Source organism: Aspergillus campestris, assembly GCF_002847485.1.
Source record: "Aspergillus campestris IBT 28561 chromosome Unknown P168scaffold_12, whole genome shotgun sequence".
NCBI lineage: Eukaryota > Fungi > Ascomycota > Eurotiomycetes > Eurotiales > Aspergillaceae > Aspergillus > Aspergillus campestris.
In genome coordinates this window covers 372,362-393,007 of record NW_020194347.1, presented here as the reverse complement: position 1 = coordinate 393,007, position 20,646 = coordinate 372,362, and the positions used below count along the sequence as shown (strand labels likewise).

General features: G+C 50.2%; 9 protein-coding genes across 9 annotated transcripts; 5 read left to right on the top strand and 4 right to left on the bottom strand.

The window, feature by feature from the left end:
* Positions 1 to 261: 261 nt before the first annotated feature.
* On the bottom strand, positions 262 to 1,113 carry P168DRAFT_242612 (uncharacterized protein; the record flags this gene model as incomplete). The annotated part of the gene is made up of 2 exons (XM_024833813.1): positions 262 to 762; positions 826 to 1,113. The coding sequence occupies 2 exons, from the start codon at positions 1,111 to 1,113 to the stop codon at positions 262 to 264; spliced, it is 789 nt and encodes a 262-aa protein (XP_024689716.1).
* Positions 1,114 to 1,771: 658 nt separating this feature from the next.
* P168DRAFT_59111 (uncharacterized protein) lies at positions 1,772 to 2,185 on the top strand. Its single transcript, XM_024842033.1, has one exon. It carries the CDS (start codon positions 1,839 to 1,841, stop codon positions 2,055 to 2,057), a length of 219 nt encoding a protein of 72 aa, XP_024689715.1. The 5' UTR covers positions 1,772 to 1,838; the 3' UTR covers positions 2,058 to 2,185.
* Positions 2,186 to 2,707: 522 nt separating this feature from the next.
* Positions 2,708 to 3,612, top strand: P168DRAFT_329851 (uncharacterized protein). The gene is made up of 2 exons (XM_024841519.1): positions 2,708 to 3,061; positions 3,116 to 3,612. The coding sequence occupies exons 1-2, from the start codon at positions 2,959 to 2,961 to the stop codon at positions 3,253 to 3,255; spliced, it is 243 nt and encodes an 80-aa protein (XP_024689714.1). The 5' UTR covers positions 2,708 to 2,958; the 3' UTR covers positions 3,256 to 3,612.
* A 1,073-nt stretch (positions 3,613 to 4,685) lies between these two features.
* P168DRAFT_292987 (NAD(P)-binding protein) lies at positions 4,686 to 5,825 on the bottom strand. The gene has a single exon (XM_024837717.1). It carries the CDS (start codon positions 5,774 to 5,776, stop codon positions 4,706 to 4,708), a length of 1,071 nt encoding a protein of 356 aa, XP_024689713.1. The 5' UTR covers positions 5,777 to 5,825; the 3' UTR covers positions 4,686 to 4,705.
* Positions 5,826 to 7,624: 1,799 nt separating this feature from the next.
* On the top strand, positions 7,625 to 9,387 carry P168DRAFT_242366 (putative amino acid permease; the record flags this gene model as incomplete). Its single annotated transcript, XM_024833800.1, has 4 exons — positions 7,625 to 8,191; positions 8,253 to 8,452; positions 8,517 to 9,097; positions 9,152 to 9,387. The coding sequence occupies 4 exons, from the start codon at positions 7,625 to 7,627 to the stop codon at positions 9,385 to 9,387; spliced, it is 1,584 nt and encodes a 527-aa protein (XP_024689712.1).
* Positions 9,388 to 10,082: 695 nt separating this feature from the next.
* On the bottom strand, positions 10,083 to 10,822 carry P168DRAFT_258900 (H/ACA ribonucleoprotein complex subunit NOP10; the record flags this gene model as incomplete). Its single annotated transcript, XM_024834614.1, has 2 exons — positions 10,083 to 10,568; positions 10,646 to 10,822. 2 exons carry the CDS (start codon positions 10,820 to 10,822, stop codon positions 10,542 to 10,544), a joined length of 204 nt encoding a protein of 67 aa, XP_024689711.1. The 3' UTR covers positions 10,083 to 10,541.
* Positions 10,823 to 13,244: 2,422 nt separating this feature from the next.
* Positions 13,245 to 14,615, top strand: P168DRAFT_284659 (uncharacterized protein; the record flags this gene model as incomplete). Its single annotated transcript, XM_024836144.1, has 4 exons — positions 13,245 to 13,842; positions 13,896 to 14,013; positions 14,086 to 14,153; positions 14,209 to 14,615. The coding sequence occupies 4 exons, from the start codon at positions 13,245 to 13,247 to the stop codon at positions 14,613 to 14,615; spliced, it is 1,191 nt and encodes a 396-aa protein (XP_024689710.1).
* A 554-nt stretch (positions 14,616 to 15,169) lies between these two features.
* Positions 15,170 to 15,768, top strand: P168DRAFT_284658 (uncharacterized protein; the record flags this gene model as incomplete). Its single annotated transcript, XM_024836143.1, has 5 exons — positions 15,170 to 15,230; positions 15,287 to 15,300; positions 15,361 to 15,443; positions 15,507 to 15,572; positions 15,657 to 15,768. 5 exons carry the CDS (start codon positions 15,170 to 15,172, stop codon positions 15,766 to 15,768), a joined length of 336 nt encoding a protein of 111 aa, XP_024689709.1.
* A 1,499-nt stretch (positions 15,769 to 17,267) lies between these two features.
* On the bottom strand, positions 17,268 to 18,302 carry P168DRAFT_292983 (uncharacterized protein). The gene has a single exon (XM_024837716.1). The coding sequence runs from the start codon at positions 17,922 to 17,924 to the stop codon at positions 17,535 to 17,537; it is 390 nt and encodes a 129-aa protein (XP_024689708.1). The 5' UTR covers positions 17,925 to 18,302; the 3' UTR covers positions 17,268 to 17,534.
* Positions 18,303 to 20,646: the final 2,344 nt, after the last annotated feature.

The following is a 20,646-nucleotide window of genomic DNA, read 5'->3' as shown; positions in this document are numbered from 1 at the left end:
GCGGATTCAAGATACTTCAGTTGTTTAGGCAAATACCATGTATTCTGTCATGTTTTCGAAATTCAAATGATGTAGGCTATCGCGATATACACAAGTAGCCTATGGTGGGATTGCGTACGACCCCTCCAATGCGGTAACAGACTTAGGACGGGATCTGGTATTTCAAACAATCATCCCGAACAAAGCCTGACAAGAGGGGCTGACTCCCTCAAACACTGGACAATCAAGTCAAGTGCAAAGATGCCAATTCCAACAGTGTTGCTACTTGCGCTTCAAGATATAAAGCCAGTGGAACACCTCAGGTGTGTGCACCGATGGAGAGGAGTGGCCATGCGGTGCTTTCAACGCTTTCCGGGCCACCACAGCCCAGTGTGCCATGGCACGAGGTAGATTCTCAAACCGAGTGGCCGAAAATGAAAGGGCAATCCAAATGGCACCGGGTCGAGCCAGCGGTGCAAGATGCAGGGCCAACACCTCGACAGGCAGTAACGTAATCGCCCCGCCCTTTGTCACAAGCGTTTGTATTTCTTCGCAGGTATCCGATACATCAGAAGAAGATGAGAATGCCACGGGTGCGGACGTCGCGATCGCATCGCTCGTACTCTTGTCAAGTATCATGTCGACGGGAGCGAAGCAGGAGATTTCGGAGACATCGGCCCAGGATCGCAGGTCAGCCTGTAGCCAGTGCATTGCTCGGGTAGGATCAAGACCTGTTTCAAGATCCTGACCCAGGCGAACAGCCTCAGCCGAAAAGTCGACGTTCTACTCGAGAAAGCAACAGTTAGTGGGCAACAATGGCACAGAAGCTAGCAACATTCTACCCACCACAATGCTATTTCCTTGCAAACCACGCTGTACGAACGCATCGCGAAGTCTTGATCCCAACTTTGAGATGCCCGGACCGAGATGCAGCACGCGGGGATGGCCAGTGCTTTCGTCAAACTGCCGACCGTCCAGGCTAGACAGGGCCACGTCTATGATCGCGTCTCCCGTATTCAACCATTCCCCGATATCTTTCTTATTTGCGAATTTCTCGTCCCAGTATGCAGCCTCATCGTAGTCTGAGGCACCTAGGATTCTGGTGTGGGTTCTCCCACTAGATTGAGCGGCCATCCTTCAGTCGGAGAAAGATATGGGTTTTCCACCAACCACACGCGTCGACGTCGATCGCGATCACGTGTGACTATCTATCTATTGCGATTTTACTACGGGAAATATCGCGGTCACCAACTTGACCCTATACCAAAACATCAAGATCCTTGAGTCTTTTGCATAGAATGCAAGAAATCGGCAATTAAATACGATGTGTGAAAAACTAGCGAGCACGTGACTGGATAATCACGTGTCAGGCTTGGCCGATTGAACAGCCTATCTTATCGCTTATCGATAAGGTGGTTATATTGCTCTTGTTACTTTTCGTTCTCTCCTGGTTACTTGATATTAGAGATGCATATAGAAATTGTCTGCTAAATCATGGCTAGATATATCGCATTGTGTGCTCAATCCATATCTCAGCGGCCATGTCTTCTGTGTAAAAACTTAGCGGTGTTCCAGGAAATAGCCCTTTGGCAATATGGCAATCACTCATTGATGCTGCTCTGTTATATATTACTTTGGATTTCTAGTAGTGATAATAGAAGCACGAAGCTCTGTGCCTGTTAGCTATGACAAATAGATCCTGCTTTGGTCCCTATAGACTTGTTGGCAAAGCCCCTATGGCGTTGCTGTCATAGCCCTACTGGCCATACATTGTAGACAACAGCTAGATTGGCTGCAACTTAATATTCCTGTATAAACATCACCATAGTTTACGAAAGTCAGTAACTCCAATCGGTTCGATGCTTTTACTGACCCTGACAGTGCAGGGTATCCTTATGGCTGCATATCGTGCAAGTTTCATTGTTGATTGTCTATATAATTTGTCCTGTTCTGTAGGAGCACTAATATCATTTGTGGTCGCTATCGTCAATGCGAGTCGATATTGTTTCGAAATAAGGAAGGCAATGACTTTGAAAACGTATGTATGGGTAGAAGTTATACACGCAAGAGACCGCTGATGGTGAAATGCTTAGAGGGGTTTCCAAGGATGTCTGATACCCACATCAGTAAATCAGATAAGGTGGTAGGATGGTCTGTTGGAGTTATATGACGGAATTAACGACTGGTTACATGTGTATAACAATCCGAACACTATAATGACTTATCTAAATTTGAGGAACTGGACGGCTACAGGTACATCTCTTGAATAGACCAATGCGCACGACACATATCCGGTAAAAGACACAGGATGCGCCATTTGAACACCTCCATGTATGGAGTACTTGGTTGGATCGTCATCAGTAAATTACGCACAAAACAGGACAATCTTATTTCAAAAGGAGGCGTCGTACTTTGGATTCACCATCGCCGTCCGCAGAGTCAAGAGTCGACATAGCCATGGGTTGATCGACCGTGTAAACTCTTTTACGGGCAACAGCACCACCACACGAAAAGCAGAATGACATCAGCCAGCTGCAACAGATAGATAGCTCTTCCCTTGTTATTGCCACCAGCTTCTCAGACCAACTGCGATGATCATGTTGTCCTCATCCCTCTGCCAATCACGCCGTGTGTCTCATCAGGGGAGAGCCGGCCCAACCCTGCAACAGAACCTAAACAGGGCGATGCGCGCGAATCGCATCCAATCATCGCCACGGAGGTGACGGCCGGGCAACCTTACCACCGTCCAGGAGTGAGGACTGGACTGGTCGATGTATCATTGATACTAGCATCCCTTGTCTCGTGACTACCCCGCATCTAGGTGACAAGGACGTTGGTATATAAAGGTTGTGTCAACCTGTATCTGGGGGAATCTGGATGATTAGGTCTTCGTCATCATCTCAAGACTCTGATTCCATCAGTATCTACTTCTTAACACTTTATCAAACTTGATATTACACTCCACACATCGTCGTCAAGATGTCTGCGCCTATCATGCAGAGTTTCCGCTCCATGGGCTCGTCCGTGGGCGAGTACTCCCGTCAACAGCTCAACGTGTTTCGAAACCGCGTGCTCAACACTGGTATGATTTTCTTCCCTAATAGTGTGCTTCATATCAACTGACATCTTCATCCAGAAACCAGAAGGCAGCGAGCAAACGTCGTTCGGACATCCATGACCGCCCACAGACCGGTGTGGGTTTCCGGCGTAGGAGGAGTCTACACTTCCATGGCCGCTGTCTACCTCACATTGAAATTCATGAGCCGGTTGAAATAGAGCATACAAGGGAGTTTGGGGGGATAAAGCTGGCGTAAAGCACACTTGCTAGACAGCTACTGGCCTGTCTTGGTTTTCTTTTGTTTTCTATGTTTATGTTTACGATTCAGTCCGCTGGCTGGAATGCTTCGATTTGATTTGAGGAATATTTTTGTCTTCAGGGGCGGAGTTTATGGTCTCTATTTATTTGATTGTTTTGATGGTGATGAGGTGGAAGGAAGGGGATGGGCGTATCTCAGGGGGATAGGCTGAGCCAAAGTACTAGGGCCAGCTCATACATGTCATGCAGTACAGTACAAGTACAGAAAGTCGTACTTGAAATCAAAGGAAATACATGAAATCAGCAACAAGGATAAGCAATCAATAAGAAACGAATCAAGGTAGAGATCTGGCCACACGTACATCATACCTCCTGTCCGCGTCAGCAGGTAATCCAACTTGTACGACACCAGTCACACACACACACACACACACACACGCATTATGTGCTGACATGGCCGTTCACACCACATCTCCCCCTTCCAAATCTACACACCTAATATCAAAACAAGCGCCCCACCAAGCATCTTCCCGTCTCTCGGCCATCAAACTATCCGTCCATTCCCAATACTCCACGGAGGGGCGGGGGGTGGGCCAACCGCTACCCCAGATCCACCGGAGCTGTCGACAGGCCAGGGTTACTAGTAACTAACCGCTTGTCTCGTAAAGGGGCAGTCACGCATGAAGGAGGGTACGAATCTGGCTAAAGGGGGATCCTGTCATTGGATGGGGAATCCAACGGATGCCTCCTGGGCCTGCAGACTGAGTTTCTACCCCGCTCGTGGCGGCCAATCTGGGCTGATGCTCGATGGCGCCCGTGTTTGATACCCCGGATCCTTAGCGTATCCCCGCACCTCCACTACCCGATAGTGACCCATTGCGGAGCCTAAAATAATACTGATCTGCATGGATGGATCGAGTGGTAGGCTGGGTGTCTGGTAATATGCCTGATGACGCTGGGGTGTAAGCTGAGGTCTTGTATTGTCATGGCCCTGACGCTCATGTTTGTTGTGCTATGCAGTCACGGACGGTCCATCAACAATGTCCAGGGCCACGTCTTTACTATACGGTTAACCAGGGAGGATGGAATATAATGTTGCAGCAACCAGTCCCTAGTATGTATGTGATAAAGGAGCCATTCATGTTCGACATGGGGTGCAGTCATAGCCATGGTTCTCAGATACAGGCCATCCTCTGCAAGCTTCACCGCAACTGCAAGTCCCGGCAAGGGCTACGAATCAGGGCACCAGCCCTAATACCAACTCCAACCAGGTCGACAGTGACGGAATGATCGACATATTATGAAATGGAATCAAACTGATCATATGGGCTCAATGATGTGACAGATGAGAATAGTTGGTCTATCTAATGAAAAACACATCGATGCTAAATTCAAGCCCCATCTACACGATCAGACCATACGCTCGTGGCTCCCCTGAAACGCATCCCTCAAAAAAACCTCAACACCTCGAAACTCCACATCAGAAAAGAACTTCTCGCGCTGCGCCAAAACCCTATCTATAGGCACCGCACTAGCACCCATCACATTCCACTCATCCATGAACGCAATGGCCCGCTTCTCCGGCCCCAGCGTCTCATCCTGCACAGCAGCGAAGATGTCACTCTCTGGGTTCCTCGACACCTGAACCCTCCTCCCGAAGAACCTCTCCACAGTCTCCACCGCCCGATTCCACGTCCCAATCTCACCCACAACATACGTGTGCCTCTCCCATGTCCCTCGCGGCGCCTGAACCAGCCTTACCAATGCCTTCGCGACATCCCGCGCAGCCGTCCACCCGATCGGCTCGTCCCCAGTGCCTGGTATAACCGCCGAAAAGGTATCAAGGTCAAGCGGCCAGATTCCCGGAAGTGGTTTCATATACGACCGGACCCTAGTCGGGTCGAAGGACGGCACCGTACCCACCTCGCTGCCCTGGCTATCGTCTAACTCCCGATAAGCAAGAGCAGTGGGATCAACGGCACTTCCCTGAGCGAAGTAATCCATGAACCACCCGCCATTTACGACAGTCCACTCCATGCGGTGGTCATCATCCCCACTCTCACCTTCGAGGACCTTCTCCCGAAACGCGCGATGCGTCGCATCATAGAACCTTGGCAGCCCCGGAAAGCGCTCAATATCGCCTCCATAATCAGAGGGCACAAAGCGGCGACAGGTGCGACTCGCTTTGCACGCTTGATACATGGCTTCGTGGGCGGTGTTGTAGACGCCCGTGTCGTTGGAGTGGAGGAAAGAGAAAAGAACGGTTGCTTCAACGTCGTCGAGGACAGATTGTAGCGCTGGTGCGGTGTACTCCGTTACGCGGATGCTGATGTGTGGGTTTGTGGTAAACCATGGTCTGTTGGCTAGGGATCGCGTGAGGAGTGTGATACGTGGTCGATTGGGGGTGAGGAGGAGTTCCTCGATGAGGTATTTGGAGACGTCGCTGGCGCCTGCTATGGCGATGCTCTGGGGGGGTTGCATCTGGGGTGAAGGGGTGGGGGTTAAGGAGGAGTCTAGGTTCAGTGACAATTGCCTTTGTGGTCTGTTAGTACTGGTATTTGGGTGCTTTGTAGGAGCTTATATCTGTCTGTTTGGTGGTGCCAAGACGCGGAGGGATTTGAAGCCGGGATGGTTATCTCGCCGGCTCGGAGACTTACGGTCGCACGGTCCATAAGCCTTGTGATAGCTTAGTGCGAGATACTTAGCTTGTGTGAAGACAGCTGTCAAATGTCGCCGTCGTTTATAAATTTTCGGTGTACATTGCAAGTGCAGTCCTATCGCCTTACTGGTACATAACGGAGGTCCAGCATAAGCTAGGGTTAACTGAGCAGCGGAGCATGCAGATCCACTCCTATGTTTAGCGCCATAGTATTCGATATAAGACCTATATCACTGACGTGGCATGGCTCGTTCCGGCGTGACATTGAGCATGTCGTGGTGGCTGTACTGGGGAAAAAGCAGCTGAACGAAGTTCTTCCAAAGACAGTACTAGAACCATGCCATATCTGTACTGCAGCATAGAACTCGAATCGGTTTGAGAGAAAACGAACTTGCCTTATATATACCAAAAGAGTACGTTAAGTCCAACCAGGTTGAGAAACTCTCAAGACCGATTGATAGAAAAAGCAAATAGTGGTACGAGCACATGATCATGGATATATACAACGTATGCAGCATCTCGAACAGCAATCTCACCTGCTTCACGCAGTGTGCATCTATTCCAGGTGGAAACCTGCAGTCAGTGAATTGATACCAAGTGGGAATATTTTTCCTGGCGACGAGTTGACAGCCACTGATGCTTCACTGGCGTCATGATTCATGACACCCACCCACGTCATCAACAGCACAGACAGACAGTCACGGACAGATCTCAGGAATCTTTGAATGTCTATCAGTTGTTTTCCATCCAAAGTACTTGTCTACCGGCGTTCTATCCAAGTGGGAACGAACCCGTGGAGCCTCATGCAGTGTAGATTGTGCATGCGTCAAACTTTGAAGCCCATTCAATTCAGTTGGGCTATCGCAGAATCGAGCACAAGGAACACCGCGGAAACCTTCCTATGGGCCAAATATGTACCCTGGGTCAGTTGAAAGCCATTTTCTCCAGAGGTGGTACGATCTCAGACGCAATTCCGAAATTCCAAACCCGGCGTTCCCAGGCGTATGGAGGCGTTTTTAGGGTTCGATGGCTGTATTCGACAGGCATGGAATTGGATGGGGTCAACGCCCTGCCATCAGTGCTAGTCATAGATGCATAGATGCAACCCCACTCAACCGAGCAAGACGAATTCGACGCTGTTCAAATGATCAGCTGGATCCGAGTGGGTAAGAGCGGAGATCGAATATAAAAGCTCCTCTATACATCGTTGGATCGTCCATCAGGTCGATCAGTGACCAGCATCCCGCGCTAAACCCAAAGAGGCAGCCAAGTGACAAGCCGCGGCATTCCGGCGAATCAGACTGAGGCATTCAGGCTCCCCATTTGCCCTCGTGGTCACGGGCCAATGGACGTGCCTGATTCCGGCACCGGTGGAGCCTCAGGCGGAAATTTTTGCAGGGACTAACAGCTGATGCCCCTCGTGCTTCTTTTCCTCTCCGGCCTCTCTCCTTCCACCATTCTCCTCTCTTTTTCCCTTTTCATCCTTTTTTTTAATTTTATTCAAAATTCTTTTTTGGAGAATCCTCATTTCTATTTCCACCTGTGATGCTCTGCGGGACCCTGCAGTAGCTGAGCTAACTCACCCAAACTTCGTCTCTCGTTGGTTTCCTCCATACCGCTAGTTTCTTATATCCCCTGGTCACGACGATCATCCCAGCATGACGTCCTCTATGGCTGCGGAAACTGCCCTGGGCGACAAGTCCCAGGCCGATCAAACCCTGGAGACCCTGGGATATGTCCCGGAGCTGTCACGCAACCGCTCCACGTGGCACGTGGTGTTCATGTGCTTCATCCTGTCGTCCGTTCCCTATGGATTGTCCACCACGTTCGGTTATCCTCTGGCCGGAGGTGGCCCTGCGAATATCATCTGGGGCTGGGTGCTTGTGTGTTTGATTATTCTGTGCGTTGCCGCATCGCTGGCGGAGATCACATCCGTCTTTCCGACAGCAGGGGGGGTATACTACCAGACATTTGCCTTGTCGCCCCCGTGGTGCCGCCGCGTCGCATCCTGGGTCTGTGGCTGGGCCTATGTGACCGGGAATATCACCATCACCTTGGCGGTCAATTTCGGCACCTGTCTGTTCTTCATTGCCTGCTTGAATGTCTTCCACTACGCCGATGGCACGGGGATTGCCGACAACTTCCAGGTCTGGCACACCTACCTCATCTTCCTGGCCATCACCGTGGTGACCCACGCCATTCCGGCGTTTTTGAACAAGTATCTTCCGTTGCTTGAGGTATGTGTTTATGGTAGTCGCTTGGATTGCTTGAAGGAGGTTTTGCTGACTTAAAACTTAGACCGCTGCCATTTTCTTCACCATGGTCGGTCTGGTGGCAATCATGATTACGATCTTGGTGGTTGCCAAAGAAGGAAGACACGAAGCGAAATGGGTGTTTGGTCACTTCGAGCCTCAGTCCGGCTGGCCGGACGGTTGGTCGTTCTGTATTGGTCTGCTGCAGGCAGCTTATGCCACATCGGCGACTGGAATGATTATCTCGTGGGTTTCCCTTTATACATATACCGTCTGGGTGTCGAGGAAGAGATACTAACTAGAAGCATAGGATGTGCGAGGAAGTCCGCGAGCCTGCGGTTCAAGTCCCCAAGGCCATGGTCGGAACCGTCGCCATCAACCTCTTTGCTGGTCTCGCGACCTTGGTTCCCATTTGTTTTGTGCTCCCTGATTTGACCTATCTGTACAATCTTTCGGACGGCCAGCCCGTACCGCCCACTTTCTTGGCGGCGACGGGCAGCGAAGTTGGTGCTTTCCTTCTTCTGTTACCCTTGATTCTTCTGGGCATCATTTGCGGCGTGGGCTGCGTGACGGCGACCTCTCGTTGCACCTGGGCCTTTGCCCGTGACGGCGCCATTCCCGGTGCTGCGCTGTGGAAGACCGTCAACCCGCGTTTAGACATCCCGATCAACGCCATGATGCTTGGAATGGTCGTTGAGCTCGTCCTTGGCCTGATCTACTTTGGTTCCAGCGCCGCCTTCAACGCGTTCTCAGGCGTCGGTGTCATCCTTCTGACCCTGAGTTACTCTTGCCCCGTTGCCGTGTCTCTCATCCTTCGCCGCCGCAAGGACGTCAAGAACGGCAACTTCAACCTCGGCCCACTGGGCGTGTTCTGTAATGTCGTTACCCTCTGTGAGTAGCCTCCGTCTCCCTCCACATACGTAACTCGCTAATTCAATATCACAGCGTGGACCCTCCTCGCCGTCCCTCTGTTCTGTATGCCCACTTCCATCCCGGTCGACCTCGAAACCATGAACTACGCCTGCGTCGTGTTTGTCGGCGTCGTCATGATCTCCGGTCTGTGGTACTTGGTCTGGGGCCACAAGAACTACGTCGGCCCGCCCTCCGACGCCGTGGACGCTGTAGACTTCACCGACGACGAACCCATCAAGACTTCTTCCAATGCGGTAAAGACGCCTTAATTGCCCTCAGCATCGTCCGCTCCCAACCCGATACCTCTATCCTGTCACCCGTGCGCCTCGCCCCGTCCCATCATCGCTGGCAACAGCTGGCTCCATCCCCAAGCAGCGTTTGGACCCATAGCACCATACCTACCTGACCCGTGCGCCACTTTTCTACGTTGTCGTATATATAACGCCCAACGCACGCCGGCCGATCAACTTCGGACAAGCCCGCATTCTGAAAACAATGGTAGTCTTGCTGATGGTGTTGCAGTTTTGAGTTGCTCGATGGTGTTCTCCAGATGGGGTACGCTACTATCTTGAAAGTCTACTAATGAGAGGGTGCTGGTTGGCTATTTGACCTATTTCTATCATCCACTGTGGGGTTATACACGATTCTCCCACCCGCCCTTTTCACTTGTTTCAATATTTCCCCTACTACTCTTTCTTTCCTTGTTTTTTTATATCTTGTCTCGTCCTTACTTTCTTTGTACATATCCCGATACCTACAGATATCCAGGTTAACTACCTACCTACTTACAATTTACAATTTACTTGAGTGCTCTCACCATGATAAATGCAGTAGTCATTGTGCAAGACCTAACTGTAATTGCGAGTACTCTACAACATAGCGCGTTATCTCTCAAAACACCTACACAGCCACATATATTGAAAATTTGTATTATTTCCAAATCATGTCATACAACTACTAAATCCTGTCCGAAAACCCTCACAACCGAGTACGCAAATCAGTCTACAACAACGGCATATCCTGATTCTGATTCCCTTTCCCTGCCACATATCCAACCACCCTGTCAATCCCGCACCATCATACACAGCACCCCGGGCACGAAAACCCTACAAGGGAGAACCCTACAACGGACCAATCCATCCCGCGATTCTCAATCACCCCGCACAAGCAAATACAGCATTGTCGTAGAGGAAAATAGTAGTAGTAGTAGTAGTAGTAGTAGTAGTAGGAAGTGTAAAGTGTAATTCTCACTAACGCCGCCAACACACACACAGAGATAGACAGTGGAAAAGAAAACAGCCCATAATTTTTCGCAATGCGGAATTCGACAGAAGGAGGTCGACAGAGTAGGTAGGTGGGAGGATAGATAGGTAGGTAGGTAGGTATCAATCAATCAATCAATCAATCATGCGACGACGAAAATTTAGAGCTCGGAGGTCTTCTTGTTGTTCTGCGTGACAAACCATGTTAGCCATCCATCACCTGCTTTACACCTCCAATTCACCCATATCGAAAGGGAAAACGCACCTGCTGCGTCAGAAGCAGCCCATAGCGCCGCTTCAGCGTCACGCGCTGCCGGGAGTACTTGTCATCGGGGGAGAAACGGGCGGGGTGGGCGGACTTGGTGACGCGGCCGTCGACGACCTTCTGGAGCGTGTAGACGCGGTCGCCGGTGGCGGGGTCGTTGTAGTAGTACAGATGCATTGCGACGGGGTGGGTGGTGAGGCGAGGGGTTTCTTTTGGTCGTTGGGCGTGGCTGTTCGTCGTTATCTGAGGGTGGATTCGATTCTATCGTGGTGGAAAAAAATCTCGGAGACGGCGGTCCGGGGGATTGTTGTTCCGGTAAGTCATCACGTGATGGTATGGATGAGGTGGATATATGCACGTGACTTGATGCGTTCATGTGTCGCGGTTTTATTTTCCACTTTTGGTTGTTTACAATCCTCTTGGTATTAACTGTTCTATCTTTTAGATCGAATGAATTGGTCTTGTATGTTTAGACGCATTGTTCATGCATAACTAATATGAAGATCATTATATATCTCAGCTCTACCTGAACGAACTTCCAAGCTATACTATATATTTCCCGAGTGACACCTACCACTGTTAACTTTTCGCTTATACATAATGTAGACAATCACGCTTAAGTAACTTTGACTTATGAGCCCTCTTATAAAACCAGCCACTATGACAAATAGTCGAGACGTATCTGCGATATACAAGCACTGGATCTTAATAGTGGGACATGCATCGGCCAACATGTCAGCTGACTTGCGGTATTTTCCCACTTCTTGATACCTGCAATCTTGCAACAATTCACAACTCTTTTCAAAACTTTAATAGTCATCAATATTAATCATTGTTGGACCGTTCCTCGGTCCTCCCATACTAGGCAATAACAGCGTCTTTGAAGGAAGTGGAATGACGCGCAACGTGTACCTGATTCGTCCTCTAGTTGGAGACGACGAAGAGAAAACCCTAATGAAGAAAGAAAGAGTGGCTAGAACGGCATGCATACTCAATATAGAGAAGCCGAACAGATGAGAAACTCAGCTGGAAGTTCCAAAAATAGGTGGAAGCCCCGAGAGGAGCCGGACAGAACTATTTCAAATCCTGAGTTTCTAATTGCTGGTTTATCGCATCCTTGAGTAACATCACCACCGCCGTATAATGGGTCGATGCGGCACTCGGTATCCACCCGAGCCAATGCCCTGTGCGTTGACCATCATAATGACAATCAACAGGAAATGTCTGGAAGAAACCGGTATAATGACAAGATTGTCCAGGTAACAATCCCCCTGTCGAGCCGCACGAATGAAAGACAGGCTAAAACCTAATACACAGATCTCGCCCCTGGAACACTCCAACTCTAACCACAGTCAATGCGTGACATAGGTGGAGATGGCACTCATAATTTATAAGGCCGGGATGGAAGGGCTCGGGATTGGTCCGGCAGCGCTCAAGAAACACCAGACTGCAAGGACCCGTTTGTGAAACATGCTTTTGAGATGGAGGAAGCTAGGAGAATAACGGTGCCCAACCAACATGGAGGACTTGAGATCACGGACCACTCCGTCATAGGAACCTTAAGATCTGAACATCATTCCTGCTTGATCGTCAGTGGTGGTTTTGAGGCAATTATCAAGTAATCGCAAGGCTAATGTGGCCCGTTTAGTGGAGCACTCTGGCTGAGTCCTGTACAGGATCGACTACTGAGGCCAGTCACAGTTCTTAGCTTGATTAGGCAGGGATGGCCCACGAGTGTGTCGTGAAATGTGGTACATGACAACCCCGGGACAAGATCAAAGTTCAGGGAACAAAGAATGGTTTAACGCTCGAGGGTGAACGGCATGGTCCCGAGTGGCTGATGGCCAAAGTGGACCTGGAGAGTCAATCAGTGGTTGGTCATACTATCATGTTTAGACTGGTGTGATATCTAACCCAAACGCTCCAGTGAACTGCTCATTCTAGCTGGCCCGATGGCCACTCAACCGCTCCAGTCGACCCACCTATTCTCTGCCAGGCCAATAGCAATTCAACTACATGTCTCTCGAGTCCAGACACTGCGAGCTCTGCGGTCGATCTAGTCTGGCTGAGGCCTAGATAAATCGATAGCCAGATTGCTATGAGGCGCAGGCTTCGTGGGCCAAACCGCAGCCGTTGCTGTACTGCTGGATGAGAGTCAATATAACCAAATCTACTGATGCCTAATACCATGGTTCGGATCCGGTCGTGGAAAGTAAGGACTCCTCATCGACGAGAGTATCCTCCTATAGGCTTCTTCGCATCGAGGGGTGTTACACAGAGACTCCATTCGGCGTAGATTAACCATGGGAATTCAAACGTCTTGTACAGTGCAGAAGGATATGCTCTTCCATAACAGCACCAGAGACTTGTTGCTAGCGACCCGGTTTTCTCTTCAAGTTCCGGGATCCTCGGTGGAATGTCGTGTCACACCCGGCCGATGGAATGGGGAGCTCATCTTTACTTAGGGCACACGGATCGTATATATTATTTTGATGTCGCCGGCCGATCTCGCCAGCCGATCCACGTCGTACCCATTGATGATTCATTCCCTTCCTCGCACCTCCCTCAGGCGAAGCATCCTATCCTGCTGCAGTTGAACATGTCTTTAGCAAGCGGCCCATACAAGGGCCCAACCGTTCTCGCCGTAATGTGGGTCTTGGTGAGTCTCTCGTCCGTGGTCATCCTACTCCGGGTGTACTGTAAGCGATGCATCAGCCGGGCATGTGGATGGGACGATGCGATAGCCTGCGCTGCCCTAGTCAGTACCTCTAACTCCCTCTTTCAAGCTGGCAGAATTGACCACTACGCAGCACAGGTCTTACATATAGTAAGCGGCGCGATCTACACGAGGACAGTAACGATGGGAGTGGCGGGGAGGCACCTCGACGACTTGAAGGACCAGTCAAGGACGAACGAGGCGATGGTGCTTTTTGGTGTCGGCCAGACAATCGGAATCGTCTGCTTATCACTCAGCAGGACCTCCTTTGCAATTAGCCTAATACGGGTATCACCATGTCGAGTTATGAAAGGCTTCCTCTGGTTTCTTATAGTCACGATGAACTTCCTCATGTTAGGCAGCGCCAGCATCTACATGATTCAATGCCAGCCTCCAGCCGCACTCTGGGACACTTCGCTGCGACAAACAGGTACCTGCTGGTCACAAAATCTCGTCACAATTCTGACCACGACGTCTCACGGTACGAGTCACGGCTTCATGTTGCTCGTGGGTTGTAACACTGACTGGACCTAGCGTACTCCGGACTCGTGGACCTCGCACTGGCCCTGATTCCATGGCCATGGATTTGGAAGCTTCGGATGAAAAAGCGCGAGAAGTTCGGCATCGGGATCTCCATGAGTCTGGGTATTTGGTTAGTTGCCCGGCATCCACATGACCAAAAGACAAGAACGAACGAAAGAGTTGCTCACAACATCACATACAGTGCCATGGGAATTGCATTTTTGAAAGCCGGCAACCAACACACAATACCCACATACAGGGACTACACATGTGCGTCATCTACGCTTTCCACCCTCCTCCATCACCCGCTGATTCCCTCCCCTAGACCTGGCGCAAGCCCTCATCCTCTGTTCCATCATCGAAGAATGCGTGACCATCCTGGCTGGTTCGATGCCTAGCCTCCGCGTCCTATTTGTGCGTATGCGCGGCAGCCACAATCGCCCCTCCTCCTTTAGCTTCGTGAAACACTCAGCCCTCACAGCAGATGGGTCCCGAAAATTTACTCTCCGTCTTCCTGGCAGCAAGAAACGCACGGAGAATACATGGGGACGACCAGGAGAAGACATCCAGATGGTGGCCATGCACGAGAATGATAGCGAGCAGGGAATTATGGGCAGGCAAACCTCGGAGTCGTCTATCAGGAATGACCGGTACCCAGGAGGGGGAGGTGAGGCATCAGCGGATCCCTTCGGATCTCCATCAGGATATTCAGCCAAGGTACAAAAGGTGTAAGACGGCGTTGTGGGAAGTAGCTGGAGCGTGGAGTTTGGATTAATCTGGCTTCTCAGCTGCCAGCGGGTGTGGCCCGTCGCTGCAGCAGCGCCGGATCTACCAACTGCGGCTGAAATGTTTGTTTCCCAGCGTATCGAGCTGAATAAATCTGCGATGAATGGCCACAAAATCGACCAATCTTCTGTGACAGCGATTAGACGGAGGCGCTATTGACTCAGGGCGAGGTGCTCGGCATTTCCGGTGAGCCAGGGGAATGGTCAAGCAAGGTGACACTGTATTTACTATTGAGTCTGCGTCGCCAAGACATAATGTGATCCGCGAATCAGGCAAGATAGTTGATACATATGCATTTCCACAATCCTCGCTGGGATGCAGGCTGGAATGCAGGCTGGAATGCAGGCCCAATGCCAGCTGAATGCTAGCTAAAATTGGGATGGCTGAACAAGGGATCAAGAGTATATAAGTTGGCATTATCCCCTTGATTTGTCTCTTTTAGTTTCTATTCATCCTGACAACACATTGCTCTGCTTGATACTTGTTTCATCAACATAAACATGCTTTTCTCCAAGACTGCAATCGTCGCGTTCGCCTTGGGGGTCACCTCGGCCTATGCTGGTATGTCCCCAAAACACAACACCATTGGGTGCCTAGCTAACATATCTCCCGAACAGCCGAAATCGTCCCGGTATAGAACACTCTAAAACCACATCCACCGCGCAAATCACTAATATCATGCCTGATCCAGGTCTACGTCAAGCTCGCCGGCGAAAACGACAGTATCAAACTCAATGTTCCGTACGACATGTGCGCGAAGCAGGACTTGAACGGGTACGAGCTTGATTGCCCACCGTGACAAACGCATGGATGTAGCAGCTAACGAGGAGCAAACAGCGATGTTGAGGCATACCAGATGGTCCCCGCGGCTGATGGGTCGTTCCCTGAGTGTTTTGCTTTCTTGTACGTGACGTGACCCCCTGGCGCTATATATACCTCCTCTTCTCAATCAACTATTGGATCGCTAACTCGATGTACTGAGCACAGGACCGAGGACTGTTCTGGACCATATCAAGCCCCCTGGCTGTATGGTGGCGGTGCTCTTGAACCTGCGCAGTACGTTGGCTCGCTGAAGTGCCAGCGTTCAACAGACCATTGAAACCTTTTGACGGTTGATGCGGGGTGATATCCAACGGCTGTGCTCTCGCTACTCAGACCGTGTTTGAGAGATATCGATATTGCTGCTCTGTGTTGTCTATCTGGTATATTACTACAAATCATACTTGATTTTAGAAAGAAATATAGTAGTTCATGCTCGCAGAACCCGTATTCGTTGAAAAAGTTTGCTTTCCTGAGTTTATAATAACTATAAGATTCAAGTCAGAAAGGCTATAGCCACCCTAGCAGTAACGAATTTCAATCCAAGTAGATCGATCGCCTGGAATTCTCTCGAATTTGGAGAAACAGCGTCACTGCCAAGTAGTCTGTTGAATTGCAAATGAGATCCAGAACATCACGCTTTCATATACCCCCTTACCTAGCTAATTTCCTTCTCCACTTTCAGCCCCATGAGACATGCAATGCAGCTCTAAGATCGCCATTTCTGCCGACTGTGTATCTGTACCCCATCCATAGAGATGGCCATTTCCCAAGACCCTTCTAGTACCCTGTAAAATCAGCGAGAAATTGCATCTGGTGAAAGTGGAATACGTTTTTTTTCTCATGAGGCGTGGTTTACATAGTCTCTCTTAACCTTCAAGTGGATCTGTGAGCAGTGTTTTGAGCCGATCTCGATATAGGACCACTAATTAACGAACTACGGAACGGCCCACAAAATGCATCGATTTGAGCTTTCTTACAATAGCTTATGAGATACATCCGACCATCACGCTATTCTGCACTATGGCTGGTCATGTGCGGCGGATTGGAACGCTGGAGTACGCCAGGTTTGAAGGTAGCCGAGTCTAGTATACTCTTTCCCTTACGCTAAATAGCATGAAACGAAACGGATCTTGGAAGAAATCAATTAATCCCATGAGTATGATTATAATAGCAGACGGCCTGCTGGGGGTAATATTAGTCTGTGGTGTAGGAAGAGATAAACAGGTATCAAAAGGCGGGGGGTGGGGGCGCGCTGCTGCTGTTATGATTATATATATATCTTTTTTTTTTAGCAAATAGCACTACAGGACTAGAAGAAGTTGATGGAGTAAAGATGCAACGCAATGTCACCGATTGTGGAGCGTTTGTTTATCGGACTTTTTTCCGACCCTGACTGTGGTGCGATGGAAAAGATGATGCCAGGGATGGCAAAATATGACTGGTGATGTTTCAGAGTGAGATGTCTAAGCTGTCATTCAGTTGTTGCTCTATTGGATTGATTGCACTACAGCTACTGTCGTCTATACATAGAAATGTTTAAAAATAGGGGAAGGAATGGTAAAGTGTAAAGTATGACGGCAAGTTCTCCTTCGGGTTGCAAACAGCCCTAGTGCACTACCACCTGTGTTCAGATAACCAGCTTGGTACTGGTGGTCTGAGTATACGACACCCACGCCATCTATTCAACTTGCGCACTACTAAGTGGTTGATGGTTCAATCCAGTTGGTAAACATGACGAAAGATTCATTTATTTGATTTACATAACCTCATAACGCTGCGAAAGAATAAAGAAAAGATGAAAAAGATCGTGTTGAAACAAACTCCCGATTTCGCACCGGAAAATGACCCAGTCCAGTCTATATAACCCAATGTCACTTCAACAGTCCGTCACTCGCCATCGTCAAGACAGCGCAGCGTAGATCTGAGTGGTAACAAAAAGAAAAAACATATGAAAACCGCCCATGATAGGAGTAGGCCAGGCTGCTGCAGGTCTCGGCCGGCGAAGAGCAGCCCCCGGTATTGATCTCAAGTCTCATTCATAGCTTAGAGCGCGAACGGCAGGGCGGAGCTGGAGGGGGTGGCCGAGCTGGAGGGAGTAGCGGAGCTGGAGGGGGTCGCGGTGGAAGAAGAAGCGGCCTCCTGGCGCTTGAAGAGAGGCGCGGGCGTCAGGGTCGGGATGCCCGAGTTGCTGCAGGGAGTGGAGGAGGGAATGGCCGAGCTGCTGCAGGGAGTGGAGGGAGTGGCCGAGCTGGAGACCTCGACGGCCCAGTCGCGGGCGAAGACAGCCGAGGGAGTAGGAGTCGGGCTCACGCTCGGGGTGCTGCAGGGGATGCTGCTGAGAGCAGGAGGATCCGGCAGGAAGTCAAACGGAGGGGGCAGGGCAGCGGCGCAGCCGATGATGCCGGCGAAGGTGAGTCCAGTGGAGAGCTTCATTGTAGATTGTATTGTAGGATAGAACGTAGAATTGGAGATATAGAGTGATGCACTGTTCAGGAAAATCGATGGTAGCTTGTAGCTTGAGATCTCAGGGGAGGTAGAGCCGTCAATTTATAAGAAAAAAAGAGACACGGCTCGAATCACAGTGACCTGAGTCGACGATCCTCAACCAGCCGCCATGATTCATCACCGTGTCGGTTCAGGTACCCGATCAGGTAGTTGGCTACGGGCATCCCATCAATCGACCCAGCGTGACGCCGAAGCCGCGGGCGGGAGAAGGTTGGGAACTGATACGACTAGTCAGGTCCACGAATCAGCGTGGCGATTGGGCCCATCGATCCCTCTAGATCAGGCGTTAGCTTGGGTGCCTATGGAGTTGACCGGCTTGCAAAAGAGCAGAACATTCGCAGTGTGATGGGACTCTAAGCCCCGAACAGAAAGTGTTTTGCCTGATCAGCACGAAGTGGGTCCACTAGATGTCCATCACGGCTTGTTGTCCAACGCCTGCAGTAGCTGCGGTGGCGACGGACCCACGTCTTTTTTTTTCCGGCGGCAATCAGGACTGGCCCTGCCACCGGCACTTTCACGAGATTTCCCAATGACGTTTTACCAGCCTCATCATTATATACAAGATGAGGTGTATATCGATCCTGAAACGGGGCCCGGCTGAGATTATGGCTGTCTTGGTGGTCGTTAAGATTCAACCATGAATCTACCCCGGCCTGGGTTGGTCGGTCCTGGTCGAAGATTTGGAGATCGCCATCGGGAAAGCTGGCTCACTGTAGATCAATGCCCAATCAGGGGAAAGGCCTCGAAAGGGACCACCCACAGTGGCGTACGGCTCTGGTAGTGGTGGGTCACCGCGGCTGTGGCTGTTCTCTCTTTGTTCAATTGTTGCCCCCCTGTTCTTTTTTTAAAGTCCCTTTTATTCTGTTGACTATTTTCGATAGAAATAGAACATCTATTAACCGAGGCGCGTATGCATCGTGGCTATACGAAACCATCAGGCAACGGTCATGCTTCAGACGTCAGTGTCTGTACTTCGAAGGTGATATGACGACGGATGGTCGAGAAACCGGGTGGGACTACCGGTCCAGCTCTGTCCCTGTCGTTACGACTTCCCCCTGAAGCAATGATCGTTGGTAAGGCCAATGAAGTCTAATCCGGTTGATCCAAGCTTATCGCTGGGGTTTGCTTGGGACAACGGGCGCGATGCTTCGACACCATGGTTTACATATCTCGACCCAGCATGATATCGAGTTTGCCCTGAAGTCGAATCCATGGTTGAGGAAGCAGAGGAATCAATTGCCACAGATAAGGCAGGATCCCGTGGAGGCTAGGAGTGGAGTGGATTGCAGTGGAGAAGCAAAGAGGAGAGATTTTTTTTGCACCGAGCAGAGAAGAGAAGAGAAGTATGCCTCAGGCATCAATCATGTGTCCATCCTCATCTCGCCTTTTGTTCTCATCACATTTCGGCATCATGTTTTGCCTATCGTTTGGAGCTTGAGACGAAGGATTGAATGACGCAGCATGTTAAGCGATCCTCCTGATCGCCCGCGATGGATTCCTGAATCCTGGCGGCAGCTAATTCCTGTGACATAAGAGTGGTAGATCCTTGCCAATTTCGGTTCGAAACAGCATGCTAATTCAACTACCGGTCGCACCATGGTCGTTGGGTTTGGCCTGTTGCTCGGGTCCACTTGCTGCAGTTTTGCATCACTGTCTGTATCAGTTCTCATCCTGGTTGCAATCTTAGAGTACGATGGTGATGCACGGCATGGTGGATTGTCTCGAGGTCAACCCCATGAGAAATTTATCATAAAGGGCAGAATCAATAAAGGAAGAGAGCGAAGTAAGAACGATCAGGGAGCGACCGTCCAAAATCCATACTGCAGCCCAAGATGAATTATCCTTCCGTGCAATCAACAACAGCAGCAAACTGCAAGTTCAGACAAGAACACGAAACAGTAGTCCCAGACCGGGACTCCCGGTAGGAGGACCCCATGAACCAGGACCCCAGGAGTCTGCGTGTAGATCAACAGGCCCCTGCAGGATCAGATAACGCGTAGCTCGAGGAAGAACCACCGGTTCAGGTGGAGATATTCAGGGGCGCCGACCTCGCTGCCCTCCTCAGTCCACCTTGCAGGGTCCATCGGACCCAAGGGTATCCGTGCAATGTCCAGGTAGGGCAGTGTACCGTTGGAGATGGGATTTGGGTTATCTGTGGGACGCAGCTGGTCCAGACACGTCGCGACAGGTCGATTCTGACAAATGGCTGCGGTTCCCAGATATCAGTCTGGTTCTGGGGCGGACTATGTATGGTTCACAATGTTGATGTTTGGGGTTGATGACTCTGAGGTGAGCTGGTCTAGAACTTTGCGGATATGTGTTGCGTTCACCTTCAGAATTGCTGGGAGTGATGTCAAAGCGTCTGGACCATTCCTGCACTGGAGCCCTAAACAGCCCCTGTTGGTGATGTCAGGCTAGTTCAAAAGTGTCGCGTATGGTCATGAGCTGCTTTAGTTGACTATAGGATAGTCAGCATGATAATCCAACTTTATTTACAGGCAAGTGCACTCTCCTTCGTCTCCATAATTCATTCATGCGAAAAGAAAAGCCTATTATCACCCCGACCAAACAGTAAATAGGCAGAATAAGTAGTGTAGACAGCATATTGCGCCATCACCACTCAGTATAAGACACATCACATGTAGGGCCC

Bases quoted from the DNA above. Each gene is read 5' to 3' on its own strand.
- P168DRAFT_59111 (XM_024842033.1), top strand. From the start codon at position 1,839: ATGCTTTTACTGACCCTGACAGTGCAGGGTATCCTTATGGCTGCATAT.
- P168DRAFT_329851 (XM_024841519.1), top strand. From the start codon at position 2,959: ATGTCTGCGCCTATCATGCAGAGTTTCCGCTCCATGGGCTCGTCCGTG. The intron at 3,062-3,115 runs GTATGATTTTCT...ATCTTCATCCAG, and splicing joins AAACCGCGTGCTCAACACTG to AAACCAGAAGGCAGCGAGCA.
- P168DRAFT_292987 (XM_024837717.1), bottom strand. From the start codon at position 5,776: ATGCAACCCCCCCAGAGCATCGCCATAGCAGGCGCCAGCGACGTCTCC.
- P168DRAFT_292983 (XM_024837716.1), bottom strand. From the start codon at position 17,924: ATGAAGCTCTCCACTGGACTCACCTTCGCCGGCATCATCGGCTGCGCC.